General features: G+C 37.5%; 1 protein-coding gene across 1 annotated transcript in view; it reads left to right on the top strand.

The window, feature by feature from the left end:
- Positions 1-26,572, top strand: part of LOC145673324 (transmembrane protein 59-like) — a 347,898-nt gene that overhangs the window by 276,783 nt on the left and 44,543 nt on the right. Inside the window, exon 5 of the mRNA XM_081742921.1 lies at positions 3,544-3,833. Coding sequence (XP_081599047.1) covers positions 3,544-3,833 — 290 coding nt within the window. The remainder of the gene's footprint in view (positions 1-3,543; positions 3,834-26,572) is intronic.

Raw genomic sequence — 26,572 nt, 5'->3', positions numbered from 1 at the left:
TCCGGCCTTGATTTCAAATAAATCGATCCTTGAGTAAATGTTCAGATATAAAATTAATTTAACAGAGCATTATATTATTATTCTTCAGTTAGAATTGTAGCATGTGGGAGAAGGATTTTTTAAAAATGGTTTCATAAAGTTTACGGAAAATAACTAATCTTTCGAAATCGATTGTTGTTTTGAATTAGCTCAGAATTTTCTTGTTCTTCAAGTGCAAAATAAGTTTCTTTATCGTCTTGGTCTGAAGTTACGTCCATAGAACAAACGAAAGATCATGTGATGAATTAAAGTCGTTGGTTGATACGATTGTTTTGTTAGCTAAACAACAGACTCAAGTGTTTGTGCGCATGAAGAATGGAAGGAAAGAGAAAAGATCTCATAGATTTTCAGATTCCAATGGTAATTTAGAAAATATGAGTAGACAAGCATCACCAAATAGACTTGATAATTCACAAAGTCAGGTGTATTAATGTTTTGACCCACTTCTATTTCATGGAGAGAATCTCTACTATTTATGAGAAGCTGCAAGTGTGTATGTCTTACGTGAATTGTAGTATAAAAGTTAAAATGTGAATTGATTTTCGAGCATTTTGTTCTTTTAACGAAAGCTAGAACTAAAATTTTAGATTAGCTGTACATAGAAATACTGAATGTATGCTGACTTTATATTTATGAACAGTGTTCGAAGTGGAAAAAAAGCAGAGATGGTATGTTTTATTACAATTTTGACTCGATATACTGGCTATCTAAATGTTGAAACACAGTGAGGATATGTTGCCTAAAAGATTACATTTCTATTTACATAAAGACTGAAAACCACTGTAGGGGGTGGGGAGCATGGAGAAACTTGAAGATAGGATAAGAAGGCGGCGATGATGAAAAATGACTGAAAGGGTGGAATGAAGAAAGTGAGAACCCCGAGAAGACTCACGCACGCGGTGTTTGTCCACCACAAAGCTCACTTGGCACGAACTGGGATCGAACCAATGTTTTACACTATTGTATCTCAAATTAATGTTGAGCTCCTCTGTGGCTAAGCGGTTAGCGTACGCGCCTTTGGCGTGGGAGACCCGGGTTCGATTCCCGACAGGAGCTAATGTGGTTCGGATTCCACGTTAATCAGTAGGTTCCGTCTCATATAGCCTCAGTGCTGAAAAGGGACGTTAACCTTAAAATCAACTCAACTCAAATTAATGTTATCATTACTATATTTTATATATTAGTTTCGAATTCCTTTTTGCTGGACCCGGTAACGCATTGATAAATTTCTTACGTCTGCTAAGAGCCCGTGGTTTAATTCCATATGGTTCTTGGGTTTCTCCCACTTTCTAAATTCCATCAATTCTTTCATTATCGCTGATGTTATTTATTGATACTCTCCTTTAGCCTATGGGGCATAAAGGCAGAAATTAACCCAAGGATTTGATTTGATTTCATTTAAAAATATAACTTAGCAGAGTTGTATTCCTAATAATTTTCTCGCTAATACCTTCGATTTTCAATTAGCAAAGAGTCTGCAATTATTATGTTACTTGTTTCTCTGAAACAGTCTGATACAAAAATTCAATCAATTAAATCATTAATCCATAATTAGATAATGCACATGTTCTTAAAACTAATGTACTCGTAGATAAGATGATATTAAAGATATTAATTCGTTAAATGGATACAAAAATCAAGAGAATATGAAAAACTGCCAACCCTGAGCTGAGCAGTGCAAGCACGTGTTATAAATTGTAATACGTGGTAAAAAGTGTGTTTTAAAAAAATACAACGGCATAGCGTAATTCCATAAATTGTGAATTTAAACGAATGACAAATAATATTAATGTAAGAAACTAAGCTTTATCTGATATTCTTCGTAATATGTTCTTAAAATGTCATTATAAACTGTGTTCCAAGAATGATTGAATCCAAAGTCACAGCACAAGGAATAACTCAGCATGGATTTTTTTAAAAGACATTCTAAAGGGATCTAGGGATTTTTAGATATATCTCCGTGCATCAAATCTACAGTGTCTATTATATAAAGTTGAACATACGCGCTAAAATCTAACTTAAAATTGTAATGAAGATCAAATATTCAACGATATTCATAAACTGAAACCAAGCCACGCATCGTTTCGCCATCTGAGAAACCTCCCTGATCGTTTTTGATAGAGAACTTCTGCTGAAGGAAGAAACACGAAAATCTTTTCATATGTTTATTCAATAAATTATTTATAACATTTTATCACTCCACACAACAGTCTAAAATTTGACCGCACCTTATATACAGCAGTCCGAAGAAGAAACTTTTCGGCCACGTTCGATTGAGTAGAAAAAATATTAAGTATGTTTTAATTAAATTCTTCAGAAGGTATCATTAATTGCGATTCTAGGTTGTTTTTTTTTTTTTCAATTGATATTTATGTCTTTAATCTACAACGCATTTTTAAAAATGTAAAACTTTTTTTTCTATTTTCATGGATGTAACATCAGGGGCGCAGCCATGCGTGGGGGTCACTGCATCCGGACTTCCTCAGAATTTCGTAACTTGACATACATTGTACACTTTCTTAATAAATAAAACTTGTTTAGCAAATAAATGATATATGTAACCTAAAGATTTGATCTTACTCTTTCGTTTATTAGATCTTATTATTTTATTAAAACAACCTTATAGCTCTGTATTTTTTCTAAGAACTTAGGTGACAATATTTAACAATTACTTATCTCCCTTTCAGGTGCAAAATAATACCGATTCAATACTACATAGACGTAGTGTTGGATCATCCCTCCCCCCCCCCAAAAAAAAAAACTGTTGACTCTCCTAACAAACATTTCTGGTTGCGCGCCTGTAGTAGCAGAGACATATCTAAACCTCGTAAGAACATGTACGTTAATACATTTTCACCTTTGAGCACGTCTCCAATTCTCTTTAATTTTTTTGAGTCCTTAGAGGCACTACATAATTGGCCCACAGTTCTTGCGGCGATATTCTTTTTCATGTATGTGGTAGAGTCTGATCTTGACATGGACAAAGTTCATTTCTGTTGTTCAGAAATCTAGGAAATGTCAGAATCTCTTATCGAACAAAATATCTATGTAGTTATCCCTTTGAAGTTCCGATTTTGAAGGACATGACAAGAATAGGCCATAAAAAAAAAAAAAAGGCTAAATAAATTTTGCTGAAATCCAAGCATAGAACTCTCAGATGAATTTTAGCACGTTCATTTTTTTTTTAATCATATCTCTAATATTAAGGAATAGGCATTTGGCCTAACATCCGGTCTCTAATTTTGATTAGAATAAGGCAGATAAAATGTTTGAAAATTAACAATGTTGGTCCTGTCTCAAAGTGTTAAAAACAAAGTATAAAAGGTTGTAGTTCTAACCCTTTTCTTCGAGAAGTAGAGTGAAATGAGAGGATAGCCATACATGGCAATTGAGTAACGTGAATAGCTCCGTCGTATATTCCTTATTGTGTATCTGCTTTAGCATATTACATTATTACGGTATATCTTTAATATTTTTGAAACTTAAGTACATGTTCTATTGCAGGTGATGAGGATTTGCTGACGGATCCTGCTGTTTTGAGACAATTGGAAGAGAATAGCCATGGACGCCTACCTGAAAAACATGTGAAAACACTACCGGACATTGAAGTGCCTCGCAGAATAGAAGAATCAGCGAGTTCTACGCAACTGGACTGGCTGGGCTGTGTTTCCCGCAAATCCGGCTTGCCCCGTTGGCTTCTAGCTGCAACAATCTTCATGTCAGTATTGGTTTTTGTATGGCTGTGTTTCGCTACTGCTTCAACCACGCCAGATTCATCAAACTACAAACGATTGGTTAGTATAAATTATACATTAGGGGGAAAAATAAATAAATAATAAAAAAGCAAGTTGAACAGTTAAGTGCAACGGATCATTTTATTATGTTAGGTCTGATTTAGAAGTGGATCGCAGTTTCTCAGTATTCGATATTGATACCTATTTAGACAGTTAAGTGTTGTTTTTTTGCATTATAATGAGTTATTATTGCATTTGTTCATATTTAATGTATTTCTTCAACGTCACCCCGCAAATGCCATGCCCAAATTATTTTTGAAAATACACTTTCGTGATCCCACTATGATATATATCTAGGTGTATAAATAACAAATATGAAGATACCGTATAGCGTGAGTATATCTCTCGAAAATTTTTATCGTGTTGTTTACTTTTAAAAGCTTGATGGGATGAGAGTTTTATTTTGATGGAAAGCGGAAGTTTGGCTAAATGAGAAATGCAGTAAATTTTATATGTTTCCTTTGTACTCTTTTGTGGAGTACATATGAGAAGATTGATTGTTCATGTCTATTGCGGCTTGTATGGACTTCTGTAGATAGGATCTACGTAAAATCTAGGAAATGAATGAACCTCTGACAAATGATGTCAAAAGTAACCTTGATTGACAATGCATTCATCCTGTTCTGAAACTTTTTTTTTTTTTTTTTACTTACTTACTTACTTACTTACTTACTTCCTGGGGTAAGGAAAAATATGGCCCTCAAAGTTCTGAATAAGCGCTTGAAATTTCTCGATTGCAGATGGTGAGTCTTTTATTTATTCTCCGCTGAAATATGAAACCTGAAAATTCTACCTTCCCGTAGGTTTATTTGGGAACTTCGTACTTTTAAAATGTAGAGTGGAATTTATTCCCAAGAGAATATTATTAGCAAAACACCATTGTCGAGGAAGTGATAGGGCCAAAACGTATTGTAAAAATATTGAGTTTTTGCAGATAGGCGTATCAATTAATACCGATAGCTTGCAAGTAAGGTATCACAGGTACTAACAACTTACTCCTATATTTAATACAATGTATTCAGATGGTTACAATATTCGGTTATAAAAATTGATTATTACTGTCAGGAATCTTGTTTCTCGATATCGTAATAAGTTTGACTATCTTTTATAATAATAATAATAATTAACATGTTGAAGTGATAATTAGTAAGTTTTTATTACGTGTACTTTCAGCCCAGCTCTTTAATTTCTAGTTTTCTGTATACATTTGTGCAGTGGCGGCGGTTGGACGTTAAAAATGGGGGGAAGACATGATCTCAATATTTGTATATCAATGTTAGTTTTCCTGGTTGCTTCTAACATTTTGTTTGACGAAAGGTTGTATAACTATTAGGATACTGTCTTTTCCAGTTAAAATACGGTATATCGTGTTTCATATTTTATTAAGTAAATTGGCAAGAGCAACGTAAGTAGATACTAGTCCTTTTTACTCTTAAATAGTGTTGCCACGAGACGAGACATTTCTCGCGTCTCGTCTCGTCTCGTAAACGAGACGAGACACGAGACGGGACAGAACCCTCTTAGACGAGACACGAGACGAGACAGACTACTTGTCCCGTCTCGAAAACGAGACGAGACGGGACGTCTCGTGAAATCTCTCGTCTCGTCTCGTGTCTCGAAAATGAAAACGCTGGCGGGAATGGCCAAGATTGAAATTGCCAGTGGTCATATAGATTGCAAAAGGAAAATCCCCTTTGTGAGAAAACATGTTGAAAAGTCTTCATAGAAAAGTGTCCTCTGTCTATTGAATGAAACAATTGTGATACATGAGCTTCCAGGAATATCATCCTTAATGTCTGTCCCCAATTCCCCTTGCTGTAAACTGAGGAATTCTCATTTTTTTTTTTTTATTTCTGGCTGGAATGATGACAAACAAAATCAAAGACAGGGAAGATTTTTACAAGGTCAAGAAACCGAACTACCACCACCATCTATTCAATTTGAAAACTGGGTAAGGTCTACACTTGTCTTTATTCTCTGGTGGCGGTATTCTTTTTGCTATATGAACCGAAAACGGCAATTGAAGTATGTCATCTTGCAACTAAAATTTTGTCTTCTCTCTCTCCCTCCCTCCCTCCCTCTCTCTCTCTCTCTCACACACACACACACACGTATACGCGTATTTGCGTACTTGTTAGCTCCGAGTTGGGAGACCGACTTGTTGGAACCAAATGTGCATAAAAAACTAAAAGAGATACAAGAACGAGAGTGAGATCAAAATCCATGACTTTTATTGATATTTGCGGTGGGAAAACTCTTATGTCTCTATTTCTGACAGTTTCTTGGGAAATACGTGTGGTGCCGTACTATATTTATTGGATCCTGGTGCCAACATCACCTGCAAGATGTAAATGGCACCGGTACCAATAACATATCTGGATCATCTAATGTTACACACTCACACACTATTAACATTCTTCTACAGAATTGCAGGCGTTATGAGGACCTCTACAGTGTTGCAATATTTCAGTCACCTATAGTGTAAAATAATAGCACAAAGTAGAAAAGTACACGCAATTTTGGAGGAATAAGTCTACAAGAATTTAAAAGTATGTGGAAAGAAACTACATTGTTGTTTATATTTAAGTTACCAGATATTCGTCAAGTAAACTTCCTACACTACTCCTTAAATCTGGCAACCACGTTAAACCGGGAGACACTCTGTATGTTTGGTCTTCACTTCGCTTTATCGGAGTAGAAGTGGGTATTTAAAACAAGTTCTATCGGGAAAGAAACAACTCGTTCGTAAACGGGCGAGAGGCAGTTCGAAGTTTGCTATGTCCACAACTGCTCGCTGCATTTGTTAATAAACGTTCAGAAGGATGTATCCACCTTTTCGATTTACTCTCCCGCCATTCAAACAGTTCCTCTACCTTCTGCGTGACGATGACGTAGAAACATTCTCACGACAGCGAGACTCCTTTTATATCACATTCGTCGATAGAAAGGTAAAGCATAAGGTCTAAATTGTTTTGAAGGAAAAATATTAACACAGAAACATAAATAAGATGTGCTGAGAGTTTTAATGCGTAGCTATTTTAGGTATTTTCTTGCTAAGTATTTACACGTTCAATTTGGGACATTTGGAATTGCTTTTCGGATAGATGAATCGGACTTTTGATCAGGCTTTTGTACTGACCAGATCCAACATATGAATTTAAATGTATGGCACATTTGACACTTTAAGGAACAACTTAATTATATTGAAACATGAGCACACAGTACAAAAATTGCACATTAGAAAATGACTCTTACAACTTTGTTAATTCTAGAATTCGAAAATATTCTTGTAATAATCCTGGTCACTGTGTTAATTCTTGTGGGCATCATTCTTATATTACTGAATGTGTCTCTAACAAGGGAACTTACGGAAGTGTAACTCACCGATTTGAATATACTTTGTAGACTTGTAGAACATCGAAAAATAATCGACACGTAATTTTTTCGGTAATGCTGTGGGTTTAAGGTCCCTCGGTAACCCTTTGAACGTTAGGGAAGATTTTGAAGCATAGACAGAAAATAATCATTTACTGTACGAAAAAACATACTCCCAGGGAGGTTTTAGACAGCTGATTCAGAATCTGACGTCAAAATTAGAAAACTCAAAATGGTGGATCCAATATGGTGGTTACAATTACAAAAGTCTTCTGGTTTGAAATGGTTTGCAGTTAGCCAAGAACAATCGTAGTTGACAGGTGTTACTGCGAGAAGATTGCAGACCAATTTGAAACCCCTTTCTGTACTTATTTTAACGGTATGTTTGATTAAAGTGAGTCCCCCCACCTCTCACTATTTTGGGTGCTTATTGAAAGGGAGCCCCCTCGCCTTTCACTATTCAGAGTACATATTGAAAGTGAGTCCCCTCGCCTCTCACTAGTCGGGATGCTTATTTAAGTGATTTATAGTATATTTGAGTATGAGTTAAACCTCAAAAAAGTATCTCAAAATAGAAACCATTCCTGCAGGGTTAACAGGATTTAGCATCTTGATGTATTCTTCTTTAGGCCATGGAAAAATTTCTTGTACATTTTTCTGACATTGTCCTTCTCTATAACATAAATTTACATCTCCGTAATAATATAATTAAGATCCAATCACTGATTCATAATCAGCTTTCTTCTCCCACATTTGCAAACATTATTAGGTATCTGAGGTACGAAAGCGGTTATTTTTGATTAAAAACCACATGCGTTTGGCAATCCCGTAACATTTAATTTCAAAGATTATGCAGCATTGTGCATTTTGTGTGCAATGATTGCTGTAGTAAAGTGTGCGTTAACTATGTTTATGCATCACACATCTTTTTACGGAATATCATTACTGTAAAACGTTTCAATAAATTCATAATTATAACAATTGAGGATATACACTGAGAAAAAAATGTAGGTGGCGTACTTAAAAAGATAGGTTACATGTGTAATTCTTGTAGTTTTTGGTAGGGATGTTACCGAGACTGAGACTAGTCTCGGTATCGTCTCGGTCTCGTCTCGATAATTCGAGACGAGACCGAGACGGTCTTTTATATATCGAGACAAGATAGAGACCGAGACTGACTTTTACATGCCGAGACGAGACCGAGACCGAAACGGACCTCTATAAATCGAGACCAAGACCGAGACGAGACCATGGTCAGTCTCGATCTCGTCTCGAATATTGATAGTTATTTTGCCTTTACTCAAAATTTGTTTCGTTGCTGTATGAGATAATATGGGAACGGTTGACTGATGTACAGTCTCGTATTTAGGGGGTAGGTATCGGGCTCAAGCACAACACAAATCTTTGTTCCCCTTTCCTGAAGCCTCTCCCGAAACAAAATCCACTGCTGTTGTATATAATAATCTCTCTCTCTCTCTCTCTCTCTCTCTCTCTCTCTCTATATATATATATATATATATATATATATATATATATATATATATATATATATATATAGGGTGGCCCATTTTAATCTTTCCACGGAAATATCTCGAAAACAGTTGAACATAAATGGACTGAACAAAAAGTAAAATAAGAAATGCCATGGGGCAGATCGAATGATGATGTTATGGTGCCCCCCAGGGCCGCTCTTCAAGGGGGCCCGGGTCCCAACTTTAAAATCTTAAATAGAAACATGGGTCGAGTGACACCTCGTTCGATAGGTCTTTAAAATCTATAAAGCGATGTGGCAAAAGATTTTTCATATCGGTCACCGTATTCAAAATAGCCCCCAAGATATGTTATCTGCATCAGATGAAGGTCCAGTAGCACTAATATGAAAACGGTTCAACATAAATGAACCAAACAAAAATTCAAATATTAAATCCACTTGGAGAATCGAATGATGTTGTCGCGGTGCCCCCCAGGGTCGGCTTTCATGGGGGTCCAGGCCCAACTTAGAAATTTTAAACGAAAAAATGTGTCAAGTGATACCTCGTTCGATAGATCTTTATACACTAAACTGCGTTGTGACAAAAGATTGTTAATATGGGTCACCGTTTTCAAAATGGCCGCCAAGACATGGTGCCTGTATCAGATAAAACGTCGAGTACCACTAATATGAAAATGGTTTAAGATAATAACGGATGAACAGAATTAAACTCCTATAGGAAATCACAGAGGGTATTTATCATACCAGGATTCGAAAATGTTGCAACAGAGGAGAAGATGCCTAGAGTAAAAGTGCCATAATGCAAAGGAGGAAATCTAATTCGTAGAAAATCATCGATATAACGTTAAGTGGGTGAAGCGGGACGGGAAGGAACGGTGAAATTGCAAATGAGAACCTTAGTTTTTGCAAATTGTATCTACACAACAAAATTATCTGAAATGTGATTTTATAACAGATAGGTGTCTTTAAAAAAAGCAGGTAAAATTATTGTTAAATATTACTTTCCATTTTGATTGCAGGCAATGATTTGTGCAAAAATGAATCAACTGAAATGCGAAACCAATTTGTCGAACAATGCAATTTTAAAACAACGAGTACAAATGTTGGTTTTGCTCAAAAGTCGTCTGCACAATATTGGTTCATTACTGCATTACAACCAATCACTTGTACACCCAAGTGTTTCAGACCTATCGCAAGTAAAAGTGGGGTTTTCAATTGAGATTTTACCATTCATTTCTGCTTCATCTACTTACGAAGGGAGATCGGAAAGATAATATTTTAAGAATTAGATTTCCTCTTTAGCATTATCTCACTTATACTTTAATAATCTTTTTCTCCGTTGGATTATTCTCGAGGCGTGGAATAATAAATACCTTCTGCTATTTCCTATACGAGTTTTATCCTGTTCATTTATCTCCAACCGTTTTCATATTAGTGCTACCGGACGTTTTATCTAATAGAGGCACCATGTCTTGGTGCCCATTTTGCATACGGTAACCGATATTAAAAATCTTTTACCACAACACGTTTTAGTTTTTAAATATCTATCGAACGAGATATCATTTGACCTATGTTTTTTCCATTTAAAATTCCAAAGTTGGGCCCTGGACCCCCATGAAAAGCGGCCATTGGGGACACCGCGACATCACCATTCGATTTGCCCCATAGTATTTCCTACTTGAGTTTTTGTTCAGTTCAGTTATGTTCAACCGTTTTCGAGATATTTCCGTGGAAAGATGAAAATGGGCCACCCTGTATATATATATAATCAGGCCTATATTATATATACAGGCGCGGATCTAGGATATGATCAAGGGAGGGGCTAAACCATACTTTGCCTCTTTATCCAGTGTAAAGCAGGATTGAAGAACGTTTTATTCAGTGTATACCTGAGCGTTAAGGGGAGATTTAGCCTTTATAGCCCTTACCTTGGATCCAAGCCTATATATAAACAAGCAGTCTTACCAACGGAAAATAAAGTTGAATTTTCTTAAATTGTACTATGTTAGGTATTACCTATTTCTAATTTAGATATTAAAGAAAACCATAATACCACATACATTATTCAGTGTAATAAAGGACAATACAGAATTACTAACATCAACATTTTTTAGATCTCTAATAACTTAAATAGCATAGACGGTGCAATGCGTATCATTTGTAACGTGAGGCAAAAAGAAAAAAAAAACAGAGACAAAGTTTATGGAACAGGGTGGTGGGCGTAGCCACGCCTACGTGTACAGTGATATCTTGACAGGTAAACAGGGAAGACTCAGAAGGAAGTAGACACGTGCAGAGCCATGGCTGCGTCGGAACAAGAGGAAAGGCGAAAAAAAGTTGAATTGGTCCTTGAACTGCACCCTGATGTCCCAGTTGCGGAAGTGGTGAAGAAGTTCGTAGAGCTTGGATATGCCAGGTCGTGGGTTTATAAAACAATAGGAAGGGTCAAGAGTGGACAAGTGTCAAAAAGGAATGCGGGAAGTGGACGCCCAAGGATTACTTTGGATAAAAACCAAAGGCGGTCCCTTGCTTGCAGAATGTCATCAAGGCCTGGTGTATCGTACAGGTGGATGGGACGGAAATATGGTCATCACCATGCAACGATGAAAAAAGTAGTGCAGAGCATGGGGTACATACAAAGGAAGCAGCGAAATGCCCCCAAAGTCAACGAGGACCAAGCAAAGAGACAACGACAAAGGCTCGCCAGTCTTTTCAAAGGAACCAGAGAACGTCCATTTGCACTTGATGTCATTGTCGATGATGAGAGTTACTATCCGTTCAAATGCAACAGGCCGTTGAAGTACTTCACGAAGAAGGGAAAGGATACAAATCCGGACATCAAATGTAACAGGAAAGCAAAATTTGGCACAAAACTGATAGCATGGCTCGCTGCTGGACACAAAGGGGCTTCGGAGCCATTTTTCATGATCTCTGGGGGTGCCATCAACGCGAATACATACATAACGGAGCGTATCGAGGCCCGACTGTTACCATACATGCAGGAACATTACCCAAATAATGAGGGATACGTGATTTGGCCTGATTTGGCATCAGCTCATTATGCGAGGGCAACTGTCGCAAAACTTGACGAGTTGGGAATTCGGTACGTTCGCAAAGAAGACAACCCCCCAAATGTCCCGCAACTGCGCCCTATTGAGGATTTCTGGGCAACTCACAAGGCTTTGGTCTACGCCAATGGATGGGAAGCAAACTCCAAGGAAACCCTGATCAAGAGGTGGAAGAAAACCTTCTCCGAATTTTCTTCCGAGTATTGGCAAAACTCTTTTTCGGGCATACATAGGAAGGTGCGCTCAGCTGCTAAACATAGACCGGATAGTGCAATCCATTTATGTCTATGTCTGCAGTACATGTCCAGCATTTACATGCTTTCACAGACACATTATTGTAAGTGTATAGTAAAGAGTTACTTGCTGAAACCTTTGTCTCTGTTATATGTATGTATGTATGTATGTATTTCGAATGAAGGAAGGAACAAAGTTAAAAGATATGAAAAATTTAACTTTTTCTAAAGACTTTACTTCGAAAACGTACTGATATATCACGTCTCATCATGTAGATGCTTCGAAAAGACTTAAGTGATCATAATGCCATTTACAAGAATTGTTATTTCAAACAGTTTCAGAGATACCAAACACATGGATAGTGATTGTTTTATTGCTTAAAATAACGTATTTGCGTTAAATTTTTATAGTGATTGTGGTTTTAGTTCGCTTCTATAACATTACAACAATAGTTTTTGGTTGTTTTAATTACAAGTTGCAGTTCCATTATTTTAAGCAGTGTTGCCAACTTAAATAAATTGCTAAATATTCTAAATATAGTGTAAACAACGTAACTAAGCTGCAAAATATTTTAATAACTCGTAATTTGCTTTATGGTGCAAGAATGGTTTCTAAAGACGACATTTTCCATAGTCTTTGGGCTATTTATAATGTTAATGTCAAAGTTTTCGTTGTTCTCCTAAGCCTTAGGCCTGATGTACACAAACCATGCTTAATTAAAAGTTCTAAATCCACCCTAGTTACATTTCACTCGTTTCAGTTTGACCGCCGACCACCTCAAACTCGATCCATACCATATAGCTATATGCAATTATTCAAGGACTTACAGTTAATAATACACATTGTGTTGATTTTTGGTTTGGTTTGTTTTAGTTTAACGTCCCATGATTATGCTAGGGCGTCTAAAGGAGACGTGGATCTAATGATTATAATGGAATCCGAACCAATTCGGTCGTTCAACTGTACCCCCACCGGAAATCGAATTCGGGACCACGCGAACAGAAATCAAGCGTGCTAGCCACTAGACCAAATGGAGGTCCTCACATTGTGTTGATTTAAATCATTGAGTCAGTGTTGCCAGATTCGAAGATCAAAAAGTAGCGTGTCTGTGCTCCAAAAGTAGCGGATTTGAACTATTTGTAGGCCAAATATATACAGTAGAAATGAATTATTTGACAACTAATGACTGGTACTAATTGAATAATTCTTAACATGGGCTGGAAAATGTGCTGGACATATTGCAAGAAATTATGATCAATGAACAAAAAACATTCTATTATATAGACAGGATACCACGAGATAAAAACAGCCAAGAAACGTCCTCATACCAGAAGGTTTGACGAAATCAAGAACAACTGGGGAGTAACCTGAAAAAGAATTACTCAAGATAGATAGTTGTGGAGAAGACTTAAAAAACCTTCTTCCTGCAGTGGGTTGACAATGGTTGATTATGATTATGGCTATGATTTTATTATATCTGGACCTAAGACCGAAAAACCAGTTCCTTAAGTAAGACCTATAGTACTGTTTTCAAACTATACTAAGTAGTTACAAAGTAATAGGATGCTTTTAGACTTACATTGTTACACCACTAGAAAGAACAGAGTTTATTAAAAATGTATTCTTAACTCAATTTCAACCAAAAAATGACTTAGTATAGTCTACCTCTAAAGTCCATGTATATATATAACTTTTACTATGTAAGATATGGTAAAAACAGATTCAAAATTTAACGAAATTCATACAGCGAAAAACAAATTTGATTCTTCATATTCCAGCAAAACTACGAAAATTAATGCAAAAGAAAACTAGAAAGTTAAGAATCACGTGTTTTGCCGGGACAGAGAAAATAGATACATATAGCTCGAATTACCTATATACTTACATAATATGTATGTTCATGTTTCGCAAGTAATTTTCAAGCAATATAAAATTTCAGCGTAATGAACGCATGATTAGTTTTCTCGAATAAAGGTCACATGCACCGGTGAGAATAATGGAATGAAATCTTTGAGTTTTACATCCCACTCTTATGCCGGTTAGGCTAAAGGAGACGGTGATGATGAGTAATGAATGAAATGGTGGAATGAAGAAAGTGAGAGGAAACGGGAGAACCCCGAGGAAACCCACACACACGGTGTTTGTCCACCACAAAGTTCACTTGGCGGGGATTGGAATCGAACCAGGGAGCCCAAGCACCAGAGGTGAACGCTCTACCACTGAGCCACCGTGGCTCCATGCACAGCTGAAAACTCAGGAATAAGCTTAATCTGTGTTACGTCACTGGATATATGCTTATATAATACATTACGACCTTATAAATTAGTATAAATCCAGAATACCGTTACCTTCAGCCTTTTTTTTTAAAGTGGTCGTATAGTGGCCAAACGGTCAGTGATGGATGGTTGTGCAAATTGAGACTTTTTCTCAGGATCAGAATATCTACAACATATCACGGTTTCAAGCAATTCCACGGAAATCCAGAATAACGTTACCTTCAGCTGTTTTCAAAAATGTGGCCCTGTAGTGGTCAAACAGTCAGTGATTAGTGGTTGTGCTTATTAAAACTTTTCTCAGTATCACAGCATCTACAATATATCACAGTTTCAGTCATTTTCATCGAAATCCAGAATATCTCTATCTTCGGCTGCTTTCAAAAAAGCGGCCTTGTAGTGGCTAAATGATCAGTGATTGGTGATTATGCCCATTAAGACTTTCTCTCAGGATCACAATAGCTACAACATATCACGGTTTCAATCATTTTTACCGAAATCTAGAATTTCGTTATCTTCGGCTGTTTTAAAAAAAGTGGCCCTGTAGTGGTCAAACGGTCAGTGATGTCTGGCTGGTTGTGGCATTGGGTCTTTTTCTTAGAAACACAATATCTACAACATATCATTTGGTCTGAGTTTTTGTGACCGACCAAATCGTCACAGACAGCATTGATCGAGATTTTTTGTGAGTCGGTGTCGAGTTTCATCGCAAATTCTTCTGCACGTGCTATCGTCTCATTCACATTACCAGATCCTATGTTACTTAGCAAGTAGGATATTTTACAATATATTTTACATTCCATGCTTTCTGTTTCCCAATGTCTGCGAACTGACTAGTGGTGATTTGGCGGATATTTTTGTAAAATGTGTGATGAATTTTCTAAACAGGGCGTGCAAACGAATTTGACTATTACAGTCCATGTTCTATTAAAGGAGGTACAAGATTTATACGAACAGCAAGTATTTACTGATGACAAATCAGGAGAAATAATGAAGGTCGAGATTGGTCCTATTCCTCAACATTGGAAATGTCTTATTGATTTGCCTGAAAACAAATCTGACCTCGCAACATTTTTTTTTTTTTTTTTTTTTTTTTTTTTTTTTTTAGAGCTGATTAGGTTCTGTAGTCAAACAGTTAGTTATCACATCGGGTGGATTTACAGACTTACTTTCATCACAGGAAGAAGATCTACCGTTTCTGAAATATAATCAAGAATAGAGTGATAACGAGGATAATACATCGCGCATACCATACTTTCAGCTGCGGTTATAAGCAGCTGCTTATTGACTCCAAAGACACCGATGTTCTTGTTCTCCTTATACATTTTTTAAAACAATTAAGTCGGAGGAATATGGGTGTCTATTAGAACAGCAATAAAATCACAATTTATTTTAATGCACACAATTGTGAATGAGCTCAACGATGAAATGCCATTCCTTGCCGGTGTTCCTTGTACTGAGTGGAAGCGACACCACCAATCAGTTGGCAGGAACTGAAAAAAAGCTTGGAATGTATATTGTAAAAAAAAAAAATCATATTTGCTAATAGGATCTGGTAATGTGGATGAGGTGATAGCACGTGCAGAAGAATTTGCGATGAAACTCTACATAGACTCACAAGAAATCTCGATCAGTGCTGTCTGTGACGATTTGGTTGGTTACAAAAACTCAGACCAACTTCCACCAACGAAGGATGTTCTAATGCCCAACACCAAGTGAGCACACCTTCAAACATAGTTAGCGATACGTCAGCGACTCGAATATTGATTTTCTTAAAGTCGTACTTTTTGGTTGGCAAACTACGAATGGAAAATTGGTGCCCAAATGGACCACTCAGGAGTCTATGGCTAAAAGTTGCCCAGAATTAGTCTTGTACATGTAAACATGCGTGGGACATAAATAATTACAAGTGTGTGCAGGCTTCAGTGGAGTGCATGGAAACCTGTAGCTGTAATGGTAACAAGTGTTTTAACTTACTTATAAACACTTATGTACCAGAAAATGATTCATCTGATGAGGATTTAAAAAACTAAAGAAACATGTAATTTTGCGCAGACTTGATATGGTAATGTAGAATATTATAATAGTTTTGCTTGTTTCCAGTAATTAGTAAGTATTTAATGAAGTTCGATGTAATATTCTCATAAATTACATACAAATAGAGTTATTGAGGTTTCTGCAAAAACATTTTTTAGTGACCATTGAGAAAATACAGATCATTCTTGATTTGAGAAATACCCTTTAGGTGTACAAAGATGTTATCAATCTCCCTATATATCACCTGTAAATGGTGTTTGCCCTCACTTAAGACATCTTTACATATGTTCTTACCTTATATTTTCTGCTTTTTTCATTATGGTAAGATAAACAATTTTGTTAAAGAAATAAGGAATTATTTTCAAAGACCGCGAGAAATACTGCACACAAATAAAGTTGAAAAATCTGAATCAACCTGAATATGAGCTGTAAATGGATTTTAACACTATAAAAGATATCTCTACTTACCTCAAAATTTTGTGATCCTTAACACATGTTAGTATCAAGTGACCAGAGACCTAGAAATGATCATGACAGTGCAGGCGAGCTCAAGGGAGAAGGGTTTGAACTGTTCTTGCAATATTGGGGAAAAAATCAGCTTTTATCTCGGAAACGAAATCTTTACTGACTGACGTGAGCTGAAATTCAGTGGTGCCATTCGGAGCATCAGCATTCCAATCAAAGTGCACTTCCCTTCAAAATTACCTCGCTGTACGGCTGATTTTGGAAGTAAACCTAACAATATTGGTACCGTTGGAAAGATTATTTAATGCTCTACACAGTTAATTAGGGATGTTTGTTTTCATATCACAACTCATTGGGGAGATACTGAGCAAGAAAGAAAATAATAATTACAAAATATGTCAGTTTTTAATGTTTAAGTTAAATTTTCCAAGAACCCGTTGGGTCTATCCAAAGCATGAATAGACAAAAGCGTAAAGCACACCTTAGAGATGAAACCGGAAAAAGAAATTCATTAATATCTTTATTAGTTTCGGAGATATGTTTTTTAATTTGAAATGCTCATTCTTTTAGCTTCATTAGAGGAGGGGGAGGGTGCACGGGGGACCTTCCGCTCACATCAAGCGACCGGCGGTCTAGAAAGGATAAGGATAGGGGACTTGATAATTTAGGACCACCGGTTGCTTTTACTCTTTCGGGTTGATCCAACTTCTTATTTTGGAGTCTTTTCCAGAATCTTCCTCGCGACTAATACGATTTATTAAATGGTATATATTTGTTAAAAAAAAAAAAAAAGAAGTGACAATTACCCTCTATGCCCTCCTAAAATGTTGCTGGTGGTGAGAATTTTTCCCTTCTAAATCCACGATTTTTTTGGACGAAGCTTAAATTTTAATGAAGTAACTTAAAATTTTGGCATTCCTAATAGATGCCGTTTATTATTATTTTCGTTTCATGTTTTTAATGACTAGAGTAGCCTTCTAGCCTTCTAGAGTGTGTCTATACACTGTCATCAGCCCCAAAATGACGTCGCTTCACTGCTATTAAAGGAAAGGGAAACCTTCTCAAAGCTATGTAACTTGTCATTTGAAAAGAGCTATTATTCGATATCGATCTCAATACAGGGAGAAAACCGTAAGGGATCAAGAAGCGGTTTTCTTGAATTGATTCGCCATCTCAAGAATAGGTCCCATTTTCTCTGTTAACGCTTTTCTGAAACCGGAAGTAGTAGAAATCAACCGTTTACGGTTTCAACAATAATTACCATAGTAACAGATAGCGACAGGTGGTTTTCTAGAATTAATTGAGCATCTGAAGAAAGTATACCCTCTTCACTCACCCTCTCTATATTAAACCTTAACCCTTTGGGGATCCTATGGTACAATTTTGTACCAAACGCGTTTTTCATGGTACATTGCGTTATTTCTCTTCTATTTGAGCTTTTTCGTCAGGTTTTTTTTTTTTTTTTTTTTTTTTTTTTTTTTTGTTTTCCAAGTCCAGAGGCCTTGTAGAAGACATTACGTATGGTTTCAGACCGTCCTGCGTCCAGACATAGTAGGTAATGACGTCATAAGTCAAAAATTTCTTTTCTCATTTTCTAAGCCTATGTTCAATATTTTTTGGCGGGCTTATTTTTCTACGTAGAAGATTGAAATGTTGCACAAACATTCAGTCCGCCGAGTAGTATTTACCAGATTTTTTGTTCCGATGTCAGTGCTAAAACAGGGGGAACCAGAGGGGCAAAGGGGTAAAAAAGGGATTTTTTACCCCCAAAATCCCGTTTTTCGTCATTTTCTCGCCTTACATACATGATGGGGACACGTGAATCATACCGTCTGAAAGGCAGTTCCATTCTGAAGAAAATGACGGTCGAATTATTATTCTAGGGCAATTACGGATGTCTCAGGGAATTTTTAAAAAATATACTTCTATATAGGGAAAAATGGGACATGGTGGGTATATTTTTTTTTGGCGGGCTTATTTTTGAACGTATAAGATTGAAATTTTGCACAAACATTTAGTCCACCGAGTAGTATTTACCAGATGTTTCTTTCCGATGTCAGTGTTAAAACAGGGGGGGAACCAGACGGGCAAAGGGTTAACAAAGGGATATTTTTACCCCAAAAATCCCGTTTTTCGTCATTTTCCCGCCTCACACACGATGGGGACACGTGAGTCATACCGTCTGAAAGGCAGTTCCATTCTGAAGAGAACGACGGTCGAATTATTATTCTAGGTTAATTAGGGCCGTCTCAGTGAATTTTTATCCAAATATACTTCTGTATAGGGTAAAAGTGGGGCATGGTACGGAAATTTTTTCTGGCGGGCCTATTTTTTTACGTATAAGATTGAAATTGTGCACAAACATTCAGTCCACCGAGTAGTATTTACCAGAAGTTTTTTTCCGATTTCTGCGTAAAAACAGGGGGGTCTAGAGGGGAAAAGTTGAAAAAAGGGATTTTTAGACCCAAAAATCCCTTTCTTCGGGATTTTCCCTCTTTACATACATGATAGAGACACGTGAGTCATACCGTCTGAAAGGCAGTTCTGTTCTGAAGAGAATGATGGGCGAAACATGACCCTAGGGTAATTAGGGATGTCTCAGGAAATTTTTTCCCTGAGATCATGGTGTTTTGGGGACGTTTTGGGCATGGTGGGAATTCCTGATAAAATTTCTCCCGTCCTTACTATTCAAGATAGAAACTTGAAATTTGGTACACTCATTTAGTTTACCAAGTACTATTCATCAGATTTTTTGGAGGTCTCTACGTTCACACAGGGGGGGTTCAGGGTGGCCCAAAGTTGGACAAAAAAAATTTCCCCATCAAAATTTTCCCTTTCACATCAATTTTCCCTCTCCTGGTATATGGTATGGGCATGGAAGTGATTTGAAAGCCTGCTCTATTCTGAAGAGAATGAGGTATGAACCATGATGCTAGGATAAATAGTGACGATACAGTACCTGCTTGACTGAAAGTCTAAAAAATAGCCCAAAAAGCCAGGATCCGGAAAGGTTAAATGATAAAGAAATTACTACTGCTTTTAGTGTCAGTATTGATCCCCATTAAGATAAAACTGAAAGATATTTGTGAGAATTGGTTTTCTGTGATCAATTCAAGGTCCCAAGGATCCATCCCATCTTTGACCAATTTAAATAGGAAGTGGTCAAAGTAGACAGTTTCTGATTTTAACGATAATCTCCAAAGAGAAAAAATGGATATATATATTTTTTACTCTTATCTCGGCACTAAAAGCGAAACTGGTGAAACCGAATACTACTTCCGGTTCCATTGTTGATTTCCATAGAGTAATATATAGTGAACTTTTTGTTGTGGATTCAACGCCCGAAGACCATGTTATATCTAGCTTTATTCCTCTATTGTAATCGAAAGCAATTTATCTCCTGCAGCCGGTTTTAATATTGAATGTGCATAGGTTCGAAGTCTACTGTATTCACATTGTGAACGAAGTACAGTTGTTCTCTCTACTACAGTATTAGCAAATTCATTGTAGCTCATTGCCATCGCAAGTAGACCACTTGAAACGAATTTTCATCGTTGCGATTCTCAGCAATTTTATCGTCCTGATATGCGAATTGTCAGCTTTAATAACACCATAAATTGTAGTATTTGCCCCTTTTCCTCTCCCATGTATTACCGCTTCTCCTACAATACAATGTTTTCAGCAGTGATGGCCTATTTTTGTCTCCAGTTATGTTCTTTTCCTTTCTATTATTCTCTATGGGTTCTGGTGAATGAGGTCCCTGGTTCTATTACGCCAAATGAACTTTGTGGTGAACAAACACCGTGTGCATGGGTTTCCTCGGGGTTCTTCAGTTTCTTCCCATTTTCTTCATTACTCACATTATTGCCTCCTTTATCCTAGCCGGCCTAACCATGGTACGTAAAAGTGAAAGTTTTCGTTTCATTCGCTATGGGCTCTTTGGTTTTACGTTTTGCAAAGCTACGGTCGCATTTTTTCAACACAAATATTTTCAATAATTTTAGTTTTCTTCTTTAGTTCTCTTGTAGCTAAATCGCTGTCGTTACTGTCTTCGATACCGAAAACCTGGATTCTAAAAACATGACTCATACAACTCAATAAACTAAATTAAACAAGGCTACTATTACGTATAAGCGCTACCTACCAATAGCTTTATAGCACCATCATACGAAGACAATCAGACGGCAAGGCCGTTCGACAAGAAATACTGTCACTCATGGCGCAAACATAAGTCCCAGCCTGCATGTCCCAGGTATGCTTATCGTTTGCATGACCTTGTATAGGACTACCGAGTAGTCTCTTCTTAAATTGTTATAAATGAAGAGTCCATGGGAAAAGAGGGGATGCCCATTTTTACTATTTTTTTTCAGGAAACAATTTTTAAAGTTCAAAACATTTTATTTCCGAAACTAATCGTGAAAAATGCTTCAAATTTGATTTACAAGTTCTTTGTTGTATGGGAACAATCTTACAAAATCTTATGTTTGACGTATATTATTGTGAGTAAAAGAATACAAGAAAACTGACATGCGGTCGGTATATACTGGGAAAAAACGGGTCTATTTCAGGCAAAACAATGGATAAAAGAGGCGATTGTTTTTTTAATTATAAACAATATTATTAAAAATAGATTGCTTTCTACGTTTGTCATTTTTATTCTCCTTTACTCCGCTAATTACTTCTTTAGGAGTTACATATAGAAGACTTGAGCATATGGGCTGCATAAGACATTCAAAGCTTGCAGATCCTGCCATTTTTCTTCGAGATAGGCAACTTTCCATTAAGGGGAAAAATCTAAATCAAACCAATAATTATGTTTTTCATAGCATTCTATTCAAACTCTTCTCAACCGATTTATCTCAGTTCTTTAACATACAACGAAAATTTTGGAAATGTACTTTTGTCCTCTAATTAGTATCAATTATGGGAGAGTGAGGTAAGGAGAACAAGTGTGGTACAAACGTTCATTGACTTTGTTAACCTGATAATCAAGGTCGCATAAACGACTAGTTGACATTGTTTAGGGAAAGGTGCAGTTGCTTAAGCAAGTTTGTCGACATTAAAATTTGAAATATCAGGTTCTGGGGCAAGAGTTATATATTTTTAAATCATTTATTATACAGGATGGTCCAAAAGTATTAGTACAGTATATTATTTTGGAAACAAACATGATTAAAACAAATCTGAGTAGCGGAGGGCGGACTTGAGTAAAGGAGCTACCGATTGATGCATGCGTTGTGAATGGCCGCCAAATTAGATCCAGATTATTTTTTTCAAATGGGAAGGTAGCCATGTGACACATCAGTTAACACTGTTTTTGCAGGGAAATACAGTCCCGCAAGCAGAAATGCGTCATCGTGTCCCTTCGAAAGTTATGACGCCCCAAATTCCCACCTACAGGATGCTCCACATGTTGCCCATCAATTGTAAAATAAACGGAGTCTCTTAATCCAGTCCTCCTGAACCCTAAGAACACAGCGGGGGTGATGCTATCACAGGCATTCTGAATACGTTCCTGTAGGTGTGCAACATCCCGAATCTTCTGATACACCAGGTGTTTTAAGTGCCCCCATAAAAACGTTAAGGGAGTGAGGTCTGGCCCTACTGGCCACTCCACAGGGCCTAGGCGGCGACCATTCCAACGTCCTGGATAATGAAGATCCAAGCATTCCCGCACAGGCAGCGCATAGTGCGGTGGGGCACCATCTTGCCGAAAATATCGCGTCAAGGTGGCATCAGGGCGGAGAAGCAACGCAAACACCAACTCCTGTAACATGTCCAGATATCTGACACCATTTAGGGTACCAGGAATGAATAAGGGTCCTATGATCGACGTGTTCCATATGCCACACCATTCCATGATATGAGCAGAGGTAACCCTCTTGCAGGTATTGGTCGCATGTGGGTTTGCATCCGACCAATATCGCGTGTTCTGGTGATTCACTGCCCCATCCAAGTAAGTTTGCCTCGTCTGTAAAGAGAACGCTGGCTGGGAAATGCGGGTCTCGGTCGTATTGTGACAAAGCCCAATTCCCGAATTCCATGCGCCGGTCTGGATTATCCTCTGAAAGGTTTGTGGACAAGCTGCAGCTTGAAGGGATGCCACTTGTTCGTATGGAGAATCCTCAACACGGAAGCACGTGGTACGCCTGTGATAGTTGTCTTATGCTGCACTTCTTACTTTTCACACTCACAGCAAGCACCATTGTGGGTATTTCCTCATCTGTCGCGGTTCGTGGGGGACCTGACCGTGGTCTGTCGGCAACATTACCAGTTACACTGAATTTCCTAATGAGATAGCTAACGATGCTGTGGCTTATTGCAGATCTTTCGGAGTGGCGCGCGTTGAAGTCCTGAGCAATCACACGACGGCTTCTTTCCCCAGACTTAGGATGATCTCAATTCTTTCCTGCTCCGTTAGTGCCATTTCGCTCTACCTGCAACGAGAAGAAAACCTGTCAAATTTGAGGTGTCACAACTTTCTTGCAGGGTTTGTACCATGTCGCTCTCCCTGCACGTAAACAGAAAACCGTCAATTTTGGGGCATCATAACTTTGGAACAGAATATGATAACGTATTTCTGCTTCCAGGACTGCATTCCTCTACAAAACAGTGTTAATTGATGTGTCACATGCCTGCTTTTTTTATTTAGAAAATAACCTGGATTCAAGATGGCCGTCAATCACCACGCATGCATCAATCGGTAGCTCCTTTACACAATTCCGCCCTCCACTAGTCAGATTAGCTTTAGTCATGTTTGTTTTCATAATAATTTATTGTACTAAGACTTATGGACCACCCTGTATAACACTTCATGAATATACCTGTATTGCACGCATGCCCGTGACAGAACAATATCACGGATGTATAATATGATTTTTACAATCCGGGCCTACTTTACATTCGATTTTTCGTCCAATTTGATTGTAATGTATATCCAGGCCTTTACGCTTTATTGTAAAGTGTTATTGTAGTAAATTACAACATTCATGCAATTTGTAGTATAAGCGTCCAGCTTTCCGACGCGAGTCATTTCTGGATGTAAGAATTATTCCTCCAATAAATCTGGTTGTGGTGGGCCTTTTCTTAATAGTAGGTGAATCACAGAAGAAAACCGAAGTCCATTATAAGTGTCCTTACGTATCGTAAATCTTGGGGCACTTTTCTTTATTCGAAGCTCCATGAGTTGTCTAGAGTGAAATGAGCATTTTCTCAAGTACAGTGGTTGTAAGAATGATATCCAATCTCGAATCATGAAGCTGTCAAATTCATTTATTTGGTATGATGTAGTTTTCACTCTGCTGCCTTTGACCACATTATTCCAATACTCTGCTATTTCTGCAGTAGTAGTGGTCGGCGTATATTGAGCCGAGTCAGCAAAAATTTTAGTGACGTCATAGGTCAAAGGTCAATGACCTTGGCCCGGGGTCAATGACCTAGGGGTACCTAGGACCACCCCCTCTAAATTTTGGCAGGGGTACCTTGGCCCACCCCCTAAATTTTGGCAGGGGTACATAGGACCACCCCCCTTAAATTTTGGAAATTGCCAAATCTAAAAATTTGGTATGGTAGCCTAGGACCATAGTATGTACCCCTATTAGTATTGGGTGTCTATATCGTTCCCTTTCATGGGTAAAAAATTGCCAAAAATTCAAATTTCGGGGGTTTTTGACCTAATTTATCCCCTTTGATGAGGTATTATTACCCTATATGGTTATATGGGCGTATACAGGGGTCCATTACCTTTCATAAGACATGGGTATATTAATGCACCCCTTTAAAAATTTGGGAGGGGTACCTTGGCCCACCCCTTCATTTTTAGAAATTGCCCAATTTCAACATTGGGTATTATAGTATAGGACGCTAATATGGATCACTATAAATTTGGGTGGTCCACCTCGTTCCCTTTTAGGGGTACAAAATTGCCAAAATATAAACGTAAGCAATACGTTGTACCACGTGTTTGGTTTTCGACCTAATTTATCTCCTTGGATGAGGTCCTATTACCTTATATGATTATATGGTCATGTATAGGGGTCCATTCCTTTCATAAGACATAGGTACATTAATGCACCCCTTGAAAATTTTGGCAGGGGTACATAGGACCCACCCCCACCCCCCTTAAATTTTGGAAATTGCCAAATCTAAAAATTTGGTATGGTAGCCTAGGACCTTAGTATGTACCTCTATCAGTATTGGGTGTCTATGTAGTTCCCTTTCATGGGTAAAAAATTGCCAAAAATTCAAATTTCGGGGGTTTTTGACCTAATTTATCCCCTTGGATGAGATGTTATTACCCTATATAGTTATATGGACGTATACAGGGGTCCATTACCTTTCATAAGATATGGGTATATTAATGCACCTCTTGAAAATTTTGGGAGGGGTACCTTGGCCCACCCCTTAAATTTTGGAAATTGACCAATTTAAACATTGGGTATTATAGCACAGGACCCTAATATGTATCTTGATAAATTTGGGCGGTCCACCTCATTCCCTTCTAGGGGTACAAAATTGCCAAAATATAAACGTAAGCAATACGTTATACCACGTGTTTGGTTTTTGGTCGATTTTATTCCCTTTGATGATGTGTTATTATCCTATATAGTTATATGGTCATGTATAGGGGTCTATTACCTTTCATAAGATATGGGTATATTTGTGCACTCCTTTAAAAATTTGGGAGGGGTACCTTGGCCCACCCCTTAAATTTTGGAAATTGCCCAATTTAAACATTTGGTATTATAGTACCGGACCCTAACATGTATTATGATAAATTTGGGTGGTCCACCTCGTTCCCTTTTAGGGGTACAAAATTGCCAAAATATAAACGTAAGCAATACGTTGTACCACGTGTTTGGTTTTGACCTAAGTTATCCCCTTGGATGAGATCCTATTACCTTATATGGTTATATGTATAGGGGTCTATTCCCTATCATAAGACATAGGTACATTTGTGCACCCCGGGAGGGGTACCTTGGCCCACCCCTTCAATTTGGAAATTGCTCATTTTATATATTTGGTATTATAGTACTGGACCCTAATATGTATCATGATAAATTTGGGTGGTCCACCTCGTTCCCTTTTAGGGGTACAAAATTGTCAAATTTTAGTACAACCACGTGTTTGTTTTGGCTCAATTTATCCCCTTGGATGAGGTCCTATTACCTTATATGATTATATGGTTATGTATATTGGTCCATTCCCTATTATAAGACATGGGTATATTGATGCACCCCGGGAGGGGTACTTTGGCCCACCTCTTTATTTTGGAAATTGCCCAATTTAAACATTTGGTATAATAGTATAAGACCCTAATATATATTATGATAAATTTGGGTGGTCCATCTCGTTCCCTTTCATGGGTACGAAATTGCCAAATTTTAGTACAACCACGTGTTTCGTTTTCACCTAATTTATTCCCTTGGATGAGGTCCTATTACCTAATATGATTATATGGTCATGTATAGGGGTCCATTTTCTATCATAAGACATAGGTACATTGATGCACCCCGGGAGGGGTACCATAGCCAATCCCTTAAATTTTGGAATTTTTTTTAATTTAAGCATTCGCTATCATAGTACATGACCTCAATATGTATCATGATAAATTTGGGTGGTCCACCTTGTTCCCTTTCATGAGTAAAAAAATGCCAAAATATAAACATAAGCAATATGTTGTATCACGTGTTTGGTTTTTGGCCCAATTTATCCCGTTTGATGCGGTTCTATTACCGTATATGGTCATATGGTCATGTATATAGGTTCATTTCCTATCATAAGACATGAGTACAT

The sequence above is a fragment of the Thermobia domestica genome, chromosome 16 (genome assembly GCF_964235325.1).
Source record: "Thermobia domestica chromosome 16, izTheDome1.hap1.1, whole genome shotgun sequence".
NCBI classification, from domain to species: domain Eukaryota; kingdom Metazoa; phylum Arthropoda; class Insecta; order Zygentoma; family Lepismatidae; genus Thermobia; species Thermobia domestica.
This window is presented reverse-complemented; position numbering and strand designations above follow the sequence as displayed.